The sequence below is a fragment of the Lontra canadensis genome, unplaced genomic scaffold, assembly GCF_010015895.1.
Source record: "Lontra canadensis isolate GAN:19392208 unplaced genomic scaffold, GSC_riverotter_1.0 scaffold33, whole genome shotgun sequence".
In the NCBI taxonomy this organism is placed as follows: Eukaryota; Metazoa; Chordata; class Mammalia; order Carnivora; family Mustelidae; genus Lontra; species Lontra canadensis.
Genome location: NW_022631027.1, coordinates 5,914,983 through 5,927,687, shown reverse-complemented (window position 1 = coordinate 5,927,687; position 12,705 = coordinate 5,914,983). Strand labels below are relative to the sequence as shown.

The following is a 12,705-nucleotide window of genomic DNA, read 5'->3' as shown; positions in this document are numbered from 1 at the left end:
ACCCTCCCACTTGTGCTCAATCTCTCCCAAATAAATAAATAAATAAATCTTAGGAAACAAAAACAAACAAACCCCAAAAAGACCCACACACTTAACAGCCAAAATGGCACTGGCATTAACTGACCAGTTAAAATGGCCAGCATTGGAGACCTGGGTGGCTGGTGGGTTAGGTTTCTGACTTCGGCTCCAGTCATATCTCAGAGTCCTGGGATCAAGCCTGGCGTTGGGCTACCCACTCAGTGGGAATCCACCTCTCCCTCTTCCTCATCTTCCTCCAAAACCCTGGCTTGTTTGTTTGGTTTTTTTTCCCCTTTTATGTCAAATAAATAACTTTTTTTAAAAAAGAAAAAAAAAAAGTGAATGGCCAGCGTGCTACAGCCAAGTCCTGGAGGCCTCTGCAGCACCAGGTGCCCCCCGCCCCCGCACCCCGCCGCGGCTGTGCTTGATCATGGAACTGCGGAATTAAATGAAATAAAAAGATCCATGAGACTTACTTTTCTTTTCTTTTTAAAATGATCTTATTTTTAAATAACCTCTGTACCCAATGTGGGGCTCAAATTTACAACCCTAAGATCAAGAGTCACGTGCTCTACCGACTGAGCCAGTCAGGCACCCAGAACACGAGATTTTCTTCTTCAAACAAGCAACAACAAAAAAAAAGATGCGGATTTTTCAAAGTGACTCACTATGTTGTGGAACTCCACACTTGATCTTAGCCAAAAGACCGAGAAGCGATTGTTGTGGAACTCCAAATAGGCATTTAAAAAATGGGTCCTCATGCACATCTGTTCATGGAAACAGTGTAGAATTATCTGACACGAGCCAAATGGGAGATAATTGTCTGAGAAGATTTTTGGAGTGCAATAGGCAGGTGCACACAGGGATCTGCGCTTGTAAACCAATAGTGAGAGAGAGACTGCGAGGTGAGGTGTCACAAAGCAGTAAGATCAATGAAGCAAACTGTGGGCTTTACATCAACAAGTCCTCAGGAAGAGTGTCAGACACATATTTGTAATTATGCGTGGATACAGAATTTTTTATTTATTATCAGGATACCTATGATTTGTGAAAATCTGAAAAGGATTACCAATGAAGACATATTTGAAAACGTTAAGAAAAAATATGTTTCCTAGTGAGGTCATAGCAATCTTACTAATATTGTCTTTAGGTTGCAACAAATGAAGCAGTGTGTTTCCTCAGAGATACTCATCTGTCAACAACAATATTATTTTCTCATTAGCCTTACTTAAAAATTTCAATTGATTTTTTTATGTCTTTGTAACTGGAGCCTAACTGGTCCCTCTTCAGAGATTACCTCATGCCTAATCAATAAAGTTCTGCAGATTTAACCTTTTAAATATTTATTTAATCACTTTTCCTGTCCATCCCTACTATCATTACCTTAATTCAGGCCTCCATTAATGCGGCAACCTATCGATTGGTCTGTATGCATTTCACTCCCCCCAGTGTTGTCTTCCACAAAATCAGACTGAGGTCACAAAAACACAAATTCCATCATGTCATTTCGCTGCTTAACATCTTTTCTTGAATCCCTACTATAGGCATAGCTCAGAGATCATGCAGATTGGTTCCAGACCACAACAATAAAGTAAATATCACGATAGAGTAAGTATAAAAGTTATATTTACATTGTAGTCTATTAAGTGTGTAATATAGCATTATGTCTAAAAACAATGTATAAATCGGAATTTAAAAAGTATTGCTTGACTGATAAATCACAGACCTGTACACCTGAAACAAATAATACATTATATGTTAGCAATAAATAAATAAATAAATAAACTCATATTAAAAAGTTAAAAAAAAAAAAAGTATTGCTCCTATAGAACTGTTGAATCACTATGTTGAACACCAAAAACTAATATAACACTGTATGTTAACTACACTAGAATTAAAAGCATAACAAAATCAGAAAAAGAAAAAAATACTTTATTGCTAAAAATGTGCTAACCACCATCTGAACTTTTAGAGAGTTGTAATCTTTTTTTGCTGGTGGAGGGTCTTGCCTCGATGTTGATGACTGCTGACTGACCAGGGTGGTGGCTGCTGGAGACTGGGGTGACTGTGACAATTTCTTAGAATACAACAACAATGATGTTTGCTGCATTGATTGACTCTTCCTTTCATGAATGATTCTCTGTAGTGTGTGATGCTGTTTGATAGTGTTTTACCCACAGTAGAAGTTCTTTCACAATTGGAGTCCGTCCTCTCAAACCCTGCCTCTGCTTTATCGACTAAATCTATGTCATATTCTAAATCCTCTGTTGTCATTTCAACAATCTTCACAGCATCTTCACCAGGAGTAGATAGAGTCCAGCTCAGGAAACCACTCTTTGCTCATCAGTAAGAAGCAGCCCCTTAGCCGTGAATGATCCATCAGGAGATTGCAGCCGTCCAGTCACATGTTCAGGCTGTTTCCACTACATCTGCTGTTCCTGCCTCCACTGAGCCTGCCAGGTTACCCATGAGGGCTGGGATCAACTTATTCCAGACTCCTGTTCATGTTGACATTGTGACCTCTTCCCATGAGTCACGAATGTTCTCAGTGGCGGCTAGAATCGTGAATCTTTTCCAGAAGATTTTTGATTTACCTTGCCCCCAGATCCATCAGAGACATCACCATGGCAGCTGCAGCCTTACGATATGTATTTCCTATATAATTAGGCTTAAGGAGTAGAAATCACTCCTTAGGCTGCAGAATGGATGTTGTGTTAGGAGGCATGAGAACAACAGTAATCTCATTGTCCAGCTCCATTAGAGCTCCTGGGTAACCAGGTGCATTGTCAGTGAGCAGTCAGATTTTGAAAGAAATCTTTTTTTTTTTTTTTTGTCTTAACAGTAGATCTCAACAGTGGATTTAAAATATTCAGCAAACCATGCTGTAAACAGATGTGCTGTCATCCAGGCTTTGTTGTTCCATTTATAGAAAACAGGCAGAATGGATTTAGCATAATTCTTAAGGGCTCTAGAATTTTCAGAATAATCAGTGATCATTGCTTCAACTTCAAGTCACCAGCTGTATTAACCTCTAACAAGACTGTCAACCTGTCCTTGAAATTTTGAGGCCAAGCGTTAACTTCTCTCTAGCTAGGAAAGCCCTAGAAAACATCTTCTTCCAATAGAAGGCTGTTTCATCTACTTAAAAATTTATTGTTTATTGTTGCCACCTTCATGAATGATCTGAGTCATACCTTCTGCATGACTTGCTGAAGCTTCTACATCAGCACTTTGCTTCACCTTGCACTTGTCTGTTCTGAAGATGACTTCTTTTCTCAAACCTCACGAACCCACCCCTGTTAGCTCCCACTTTTCTCCTGCAGCTTTCTCACCTCTCTGAGCCTTCACAGAAGTGAAGATAGTTAGGGCCTGGCTCTGAATTAGGCTCTGGCTTAAGGGAATGTTGTGGCTGGTTTGATCTTCTACCCAGACCACTGACAATTTCTCCATATCAAAAATAAGGCTGTTTCACTTTCTTATCATTTGTATGTTCATTGAAGTAGCACTTCCAATTTCCTTTAAGAACTTCTTCATAGCAGGGGCGCCTGGGTGGCTCAGTTGGTTAAGCACCTGCCTGGGTGCTTAACAGGGTCCTGGGATCAAGCCCCACCTCGGGCTCCTCACTCCACAGAGAGCCTGCTTCTCCTTCTCCCTCTGCCTGCTGCTCTGCCTACTTGTGCTCTCTCTCTATCTCTCTGTCAAAAAAATAAATGAAATCTTAAAAAAAAAAAATAAAAGAACTTTTTCCTAGCATTCACAACTTGGCTAACTGGTGGGAGAGGTCTCACTTTCAGCCTATCTTGGCTTTTGACTTGCCTTCCTCACTAAGCTTAATCATTTCTGGTTTTTTATTTAAAGTGAGAGATATGGGACTCCTCACTTTACTTGAACATTTAGAGGCCATTATAAGGTTATCAACTGGCCTAATTTCAATACTGTGAGTCTCAGAAACAGGGAGAGCCGAGGAGAGGGAGAGAGATGGGGGAAAGCATTACTGGTGGAGCCATCAGAACACGCACAACAGGCATCCATCCTTAAGTTCACCATCTCATGTAGGTGTGGTGTATGGCACCCCAAGGCAATTACAGTAGTAACATCAAAGATCACCGAGCACAGATCACCATAACAAATGTAACAATAATAATGAAAGAGTTTGCAATATTGCAAAAATTACCAAAATGTGATACAGAGACACAAAATCAGAAAATGCTGTTGGGAAAATGACTCCAACAGCCCTCCTCTACTCAGAGTTGCCACAAACCTCCAGTTTGTGAAAACAATAAAAAATTTTAAAAAGCCAAAAAAAAAAAAAAAACTCAAATCAAAAACTGCAGTATCTCCGAAACACAATAATACAAGGTCTGCCTGTACTCATAACATGCAGCCCAAGCTCATTACCATGGCAGACAAAACCTCCAAGATTTGACTAAGACCCAATCTTCCAGCCTGATTACTTTACACTCTTTGTCGTTTGCTGTATGATCAAAGGAGCTGGCAGTTATATCATTCTTAGTACATGCCAGGGCACCATTCTAAGTGTTTCACATAGAGTAATGTTGATCTGCAAAACAAAACTGTGAAGTAGATATTATTATTATCCCCACAGCAGACCTAAAAAATCCAGAGGCACAGAAAGGCTAATTGCCTTGCCAAAGGCCACAGAATTAGCAAAGAGCAGAGCGAGGATTCACACCCAGGTATTCTGTCCTGAGTCCCAGGTATACTGCCCCTGCAGCGGGAAGTCCCCCGTAGCGATCCAATGGCCATATTGCCTTTGACTTTGTTCCTATGATGTCTTCTGTCTGCAACAACATCCTTTGCCGTTTCCCTTCTCCCCATCATCCCTGCCCTTCCCCTTCACTGAACTCCTCACTCTGAGTATCTCCACTTCCAGGAGAACCCACAGGCCCCCACCTTTCTTGGTGGGTTGGGTGGAACCCTTCTTACTCTCCCACTTGCACATACACTCTTCAAGGGACTGGGCATGAGCTTTACAATGATCTGCTGCATCTGGTGCTTCCACTCAATTGGGAGCTCCTTCAACTGTCTGGTAGAATATTTATTTAGACTATGTAGGTGCTTTGTAAAAATGTGTTGCATAAGTGAAACAAACAAATGGAAGACTGAGTCTTGACAGTGTTAGAAGGACCAGCTGCTCAATAAAACTCTGCCCCAGTTCAAAAAATGAGGCAAGGATGACTAAAGTTCCCAAGTTCCTGTTGGGGAATTTATAGTCAACGTCTGTGAAATTTGACTCAAAGGAATGTGTAGAATCCTGCAATATTTTACATTTAAAATTGCATTAGAGATTATACAAACATAATACATGCATATTTCATTCTCTTATTAATAATTTAAATTGACTTACAAATAAATCTAACTATTGCTGTCATCCATAGAGGAGCCAAACAATATCTTCAGCATTTCTAAGAAATAGGGCAGCTGCTATTTTAATAAATCGCAAAAAAAAATCTTAAATGTAACCTTCCCAGAATTCACAAAGCATATTTGATTCACCCTTTAAGTTGGAAAAGAAATCACCCCAGAGATGGACAGATGCGCATTTCATTCATATGACAGTAAACAAAATTGAGCCCCTTGACTCAGAAATGAAACATATTACAAAATCAGTAACTCAGGGGCACCTGGCTGGCTCAGTCCACAGAGCCAGAGCATGTGAGGCTTGATCTCAGGGTCATGGGTTCAAACCCCACACTGGGCAAGGAGCCTACTTAAAAAAAGTCAGTAATTCCTAAAAATATTACAAAGAAACACAGCTAGCTATTTTCATCCACATTTTTTTTTCTGGTACCTTCAGGTATTAGCAGACGATACTTCTAAAAAAGCAGCCCCCTTCCAAGTGATTACTCTTGACATAAAAGGACTTCTGGTTTACCAGGATAGCCACATTCAAATGTAGAATATCCTTTTCCCCTTCACAACAGAGAAAAGGCCATAGTCATCAGCCTCTGGGCTCAGCTGTGTGTACCAAGAGCCCTCCCTTGCCTCAGCACTTGAGTAATGACGAATGCACTCCGTACAGCTGGTGATGAAGACAACTCAAAGAAACTGCCTGCATCAGCTCCAAATATTTTTAAAAGCGATGCAAATTGAGGTGGAGAGAGAGTGGGAGAAAAACCATCTCCTGACAAACAACTTTATTTTGGGATAATTTAGCTAACAGTCTCCAAGATGCAGATCCTGTTTGATGTTTCCTTTAGATTTTAAGAAAGAAGACCCAGAATTTTTATTGTTTTCATGTAACATCTTATATTAAATGTCATCAATTCTCAACAGCTATTCTTAGGTAATGATGATAAATGCAGAAAATATTTTGCATGTGTACAGTGCTTTTCTGTTTAAAATAATTTTTACACACATTGACAATTTATGATTATTTTGTTTTCACTGTGTCAAATATTCTGACCTACTTGATCTACAAATATGCTTACAGTTTCATATGTATTTAGGCAAAACTTGATTAATAGAGGAATAATATTTATACTTACTATGCAAATTTAAACTGGTTTGAAATGTCAGACAGAGTTTCTTGCTTTGTTGTTTTTGGATTTTAAAGAAGATAGAAATGCAAGAAAAGGGGCTTTTGAAAAAAGAGAGGAAGGCCAAGAGAGAGACTTGAAGTGGTTTAATCAAAACAGTTTTTTTCTGAAATTTATTTAACATTTTTCTGAATGGAGCATCTGAATGGAATCGACTAGACTCCTAAGAGGTAATAGTGGCAGTCTGACCAGAAGGTAAGACAAAGTTCAACACAGAGGTCTTGGTTTAGGGTATGACATAGTCTAGCAGAGGTTTCTGATTATAAGCAATCCCCACGTAGTTGCTTTTAGACTTTCCCTAAACAACCGGGTAGCTTTCAGATTAAGGGGCAGCAAAGCTTAGTAAATTCAATATGCTGTTTGAGTAACTGAGCTATGGGGGTTCACTGTTTTTTGTTTTGTTTTTAAAGTCATAGCAAGGGAGTTCCCAGAGTAACACATCCAAGACTTGACTTTGTCAGAGCAAATTGGACTGATGTCCAGGGACCAGTGCTGGGCCTCTCCCAGGCTGTCTTGTCCACTGAAGATTAGAAGACACGTACAAGAATCACCAGGCATTTCTATTTTGCAAGGGGGCTTGCAAAATAGAAGTAAATAATGGGACAGTGCTGTGAAAAATGTACAAAAGTATCATTCTGAAATATGACAGATAGCATCAGCTGTCCTCTATCAAAAGGATATCATTGCTACTTGCTGTTTCTTCGCAACAATTACCAAGTTGCTGAAGAAGTTGTATATTTATTTATGTTTATTTTCATGGTAACAACGTCACGTGTAAAGAAAGTGAAGTTCCCGGAGAGAAAAGAGCATCGATGAGTACTGGGGTTGGTATGAGGTGGAGAGACAGAAGAGCTTTTGAGTCTTTTCTTTCTACAAAGTTAAATATCAACCGCCCCCCCAACAGATCACGAATTTTATTTAGAACAATGATCCAAAATGTTAGAGGGAGGTGTTCTTGCGTGGTTAGCTAACTTTTAACACCCTCTTGAATGTTTCTATAAGGCGTGAAATTTGAAGGGTGAAAAGCTCTGCCTGATGTCCGATGATTATCATTCCTACATCCTGAGGACAAGCAGGAGAGGTCAGCTCTGATGGTCAAAGATAGGATATGCCTTATGCTCTGACCCTGCTGATTTCAGAAGGCTAGCTGTGAGGTTTAAATGAGAGGTAAGTAAAACACTTAGAAGAGTGCCCGGCACATAGTAAACAGTCCGTAAATGTTAACTAGCAGCAGCAGCAGCAGTCAGGAAATTATTTTTGCACAGGTCTGGGACGATGGCCTATCTCCAAATGTCTTCATTACTCTCACTCTTCAAACTAGAATTCCGCTATTACGTATATTTCACCTCCTTTAGAGTTTTAAAGATTTTGTATCATCTAAAGTCCTGATTTAAAATGCAGCTAGCTCTCAAACAAGTATGATCTCAGCGCACTTTAGTTAATAGTTTCTTAGGGAGAGGGGCCCTATTAATAAATGCCTGGCAGATGCTAGCCCTGGCGCATGGCTCTCCACACTGGTGAACGGGAAGGAAGGAAGAAAATGAGCATTTGCTGAGTATTCACTGGGGCTCTGTGAAAGGTCTTCTGCATATTTTGACTCTCTTTATCTTCCCAACAACTCGGTAAGATTATTGCAGATGATTGTGCGGGATCCTGCAGAGTAAGTGATTAAGCCAGAATTCACCGCCTATGTTACTTTATGCAGATTTGACTAATGCTTCCGACTTAAATTTTATTGTGAGCCAATCATGTCAAGCACGCCACTAACTGAGTCTACATACATACACTTGAATTGCACTGGGCTGTTTACCACCTAATTAAGTTGTCTCCAGAAGGAAGCACGGATAAAAGTTTAACATGAAAGCGACTTATGTTTATTCATGTAGGTGAATACAGAGGGGAGAAAAATCTTCATGAGGGGGAAAATCTCAGAAAAAAGACATCTATAGGCTTTTTGCTCTGGAAAAATGATGAGGTAAATGGAGTTTTGCCACACTCCATTCTTTTCTTCAATACCTAATACTTCCTCATGCACTAGTGTTCTCAATGTATTTATTAATGAAGTCTCTTTCACTGATAATGTATTAATTAAAGTGTATTAGGGTCAGATCTCTGAGAGCTAGATGCATTTTAAATCGGGACTTTGGATAAGACAAAATCTTTTAAACTGTGAAGGAGGTGTACAATACGTAATGGTGAAATTCTAAGTGTTAAGAGTGCTAATAAGGGAAAAATTTGGTGACAGGGCATCAATCCAGACCTTTCAAAATATATAACATATTCTGCCTTTCAGTTGGCTCGGAGGATATGGTTATTTTTCATCCATTTCTTCGCATTTAGTTTGTGAACTATCTTGAGATCATAGCCCTGTTGTCAAAAGGCCTGGTTGTCTTTTTACCACCATATGTAACATCTTTTAAAAAGATATTCATATTTTTAAAGTTTAATCATATGTTGCTATCATCTGTACTTATTTGGCTCTGGGAGGTTCAAAGGAGAACAGAACATTTTCTTCTAGGTAACTAGCAACTGTATATTTTTGGTTATAGGTTTCTTCCTAATGCGAAATATTTAGGTCCTTAATTTATCCTGCATTCATGAGTTTGTTGTTACATGCATGGGAAATAGTTCATCTTCAGTTTCTAAGAGTCCTCTTCTTTCTCCATCTCCCCCTCACCTGAGGCTTCTTGTAGACCTTCCAGATAACAGGCACTCTATACCTTTGATTTCTTTTCAATCTCCTTTCCCTGCCCAACGTGGCATATGGTCCACAGTAGACACTATGAAAACTGTTTAGTAACTAGTTCAGAAATTTGAAACACTAAACAATACTTCTTTTAATTTTACACCAAAGAGAGAGAGAGAAAGGAAGGGAGGAAGGAAGAAAGAAAGGATCGATGGGAGGGAGGCAGGGAGGAAGGAAGGAACAAAATTAGGCTGGTACCACGCACATTTCATGAGACTAGAAGGAAAACAATCCCTGTTATTCAGGAGCATTCAGGAAAGATAACTGGGTAAGAGACCATAAAGTAAGGTCGATTAAAAGTCATAACAAGAAAATGGCATTGTGATTAGCCCAGGCCTTAATGCAAAAGAAAAAGTTGTTTGGTAAGTTTACCAGAATTCTGGAAATCCATGAAGCAGCAGCATAAGTGGTTTGCCTCTTTCACCAGCAGCAACATAATGAAATCTTAACCCCGAATCCTGTAGTACAAAATAGAGGGCATGGGATTTTAGTGATATTTTGCCAAAAGTAGTGCATTCAGTATTTTCATTTCATTAGAGAAAAAGCTCATTTGCATTATTTTTAATATCAAGAAATAAAGTAAAAATCATTCAATTTCAAAAAGAAAAAACCTCCATGATTTATTAATAGAGTAAATTAGATTTACTTTTGTTGACATTTCCTTTATAGTACTTTCCCTTCTTGTTCTATTTACAAGGTCAAGTTCTATGTTACAAGCTTCTGGAACAATGTCACAATTTGTGACTTTCATCTTACTGATGTGTCACATTTCATCTCATTCAAATTCCACAGGACATGTAAATAATTCTGATCTGAATTTATATTCCTGCCGTGTTTACCTCCTAGTCATGTACTTTTCTCAGCTTGCCCGTCAAGAGCTGTGCCATCAGTTATATAATTCACACCTCCTTTCCTTATTTTTAGTTCTCTCCTTCCCACATTATTATTTTAAGTTGAGAGTTGCATGTACAGCTCCCTTTGCTTCCTGCTCCTCATGTCACGTCAATGTATTTCTAACAGCAGAACTCTCTGAGTGCCCAAGACTTCTCTTTGCATGTGGGAGACAAGGCTGCCCAAGGAAAATAAAAGGCATGGGGGTGAGACAGGAATACAGCAAACACAAAGCAAACTGAAAAGAAGAAAATGGGGGGCGGGGGAAGCAAGAAAGGGAAACAAAAATTCAGAAAAAAGTGAAGAAAGAAACCAAGAACCAAGAGATGAGCACAGAGACTGAGTTTTATATCAGGTAACCCAAGCAAGAGGGTTTCCAGATGTAAGAAAATCTTAAAAGGTTAATTCAACCCCATCATTTTTACAGATTTGGAAACTAAAGTCCAAAGATATTCACATGGGTCATAAAGGTGCTTGGGAGCAGGGCTGTGACCAGAACCCCATTCTGTCCCACCTTAGAGGACAATGTTCTTTCCATTCCATGGTTCTGTCTCTGGGGAAACTCTTTAGGTGGCCAGACTAGGAGGAAAAGCAGTATGAGGAATTCCAGAGGACTCTTTTTCACTGCTTCCCCACCCCAGGTTGGACCAAGATAACAAAACTGACTTTGCCCTCAACTGCAGAATGCCTTTCTAGAAGTTTAGTAACTTCTTTTATTGGTGATGAGTCTTGTCCACTTGACTGGATTTAGTGAACAAATATTTTGTTACACTTCCTATGTATTAGGCACTGTTCTAAGTTTTTGTTTATTTGTGTTTTTGTTTGTTTGTTTGTTTTACAGATATCAATTCATTTCATCCTCATACATACCCCAGGCTGATAAGGGTAAGAAAAATGTGCCCTTAATCTTTTGAACTCTAGCAGCTGGACAGTGTAGCTCCTAATAGGACTCCTGCACTTGGTGACATAAATAACCCCTCCTGTGAGGCTAGTTTGACAGGCCTGTGAGTCAGACTGCAGGGGGCATCCAGAAGGGCCATATCCCTTCACCACCTGGAGCCTCAGGAAATGGAATATCCATGGGCTGCCGGGAGGCTTGGGACAAGCATGAACAGTTCCAGTCTGAATGCACGGTTGACATTTACTTTTTACTCCATTCTTTTGGTCTCTGACATTGTAAGTCAGCTTCCTTGCTCACAAATATACACCATTTATTTATCGTTTCATGCTGGTCAGGTCATCTGTGAATGCTCCGTTCTGCTACTCTGAATAACGTCCTATTTCCTTATTCTATTTACTCTTTCAATCTCTAATATTTGGGCAAGGACAGCCTCATGAGACAGTAGGGCACGACCAGGAACAATTCCCTACGGCTGATCTGAGCTCTAAAGGGCAAAAAGGTGACAGGAGAGACAGCCTTCCCTTACAGAGAGCAGAATTATTCTGGGTTGTTGTGGTGGAGCAGGAGGGGACTGTATTATATATAGGACCTGATGAGAGAACCCCCTTATAACCTATTCTCAGTCTCTCAGTCTCTCAGTCTCTCTCTGTCTCTCTGTCTCTCTGTCTCTCTCTCACACACACACGGTCTCGACCCCTTTCCCGCCCCCCCCCCCCCCCCCCCCCCTTGCCTTGCCTCCCCCTGGCATCTTCCCTGTCCCCTCCGCACGCTCTTGCGAGCCCCGGGAACACTAGGGGACGCTGGGCGTCATGGAAGGAGCAGCCCAGCGCGCTCTGCTCTCACGGCCGTCACGTTCCCTCCCGATACCGCCGGGCCCGCGCCGGCCTTCACCTTGATCCGCACGTAGCAGTGGGTACCCAAAGAGGGGTCGTTCAAACACGCGGGAGGGTGTTCCCGGGCGACCCTCCGGAAGGTCTGCGCGGGTCCCTTGCCGATGCTCCACAAAAGTTTGAGCAGGTAGACGGAGGCGCAGAGCCCGCAGTAGCAGTAGACCAGGGACCAGAAGAGCAGGGATCGGATCGTGACCGTCAGGCGGAGCAGACAATCCCGCAGCCTCGCCATCGGGCAGGGCCGGCGGCGGGGCCCGCTGCCTCTCGGGGACGCGGGAGCAGCCGCGCTCGCTCGGGCTCCGGAGCGAGACAGCCAGCGCGGCGCGCGCCAGGCCCGCCAGCCGGTCCGCGGGAGCCGGCTCCGCGCGCGCCTCCCCGTGGGCCCCCGGGGCAGCTGCGCTCGGCCGGCGTCCCGTGGCCCAGCCGCGGGCTCCCGCACTCGCGGTGCGCGCTCCGGGGCCGCTGCGCCCAGCCCCGGAGCGCCGCCGGGCAGACCCCCTGCGCTGCGGGTTCCGCCCCGGACTGGGCGAGGCTGGGGACAGGCCTTCCTCCGCGGAGTGAGATCCCAGTTCTGAACTGCTCGACTGCGGGGAAGATGAAGGGGAGACTTTCCCAGATCATCCTGGGAACCGCAGAAGGCAGCGCCGCTCGTACTTGGACCAGTGTTCAAGCCCTCTCCCTGCCCAGTTAACCGTTGGA

General features: G+C 42.0%; 1 protein-coding gene across 1 annotated transcript in view; it reads right to left on the bottom strand.

Moving 5' to 3' along the window:
• Positions 1 to 12,344, bottom strand: part of EPHX4 (epoxide hydrolase 4) — a 42,869-nt gene extending 30,525 nt beyond the window's left edge. The window contains exons 1-2 of the mRNA XM_032867120.1: positions 12,008 to 12,344; positions 9,697 to 9,782 (exon numbers count right to left, since the gene is read on the bottom strand). Coding sequence (XP_032723011.1) covers positions 9,697 to 9,782; positions 12,008 to 12,238 — 317 coding nt within the window. The 5' untranslated portion in view covers positions 12,239 to 12,344. The remainder of the gene's footprint in view (positions 1 to 9,696; positions 9,783 to 12,007) is intronic.
• Between the last annotated feature and the right edge of the window lie 361 nt (positions 12,345 to 12,705).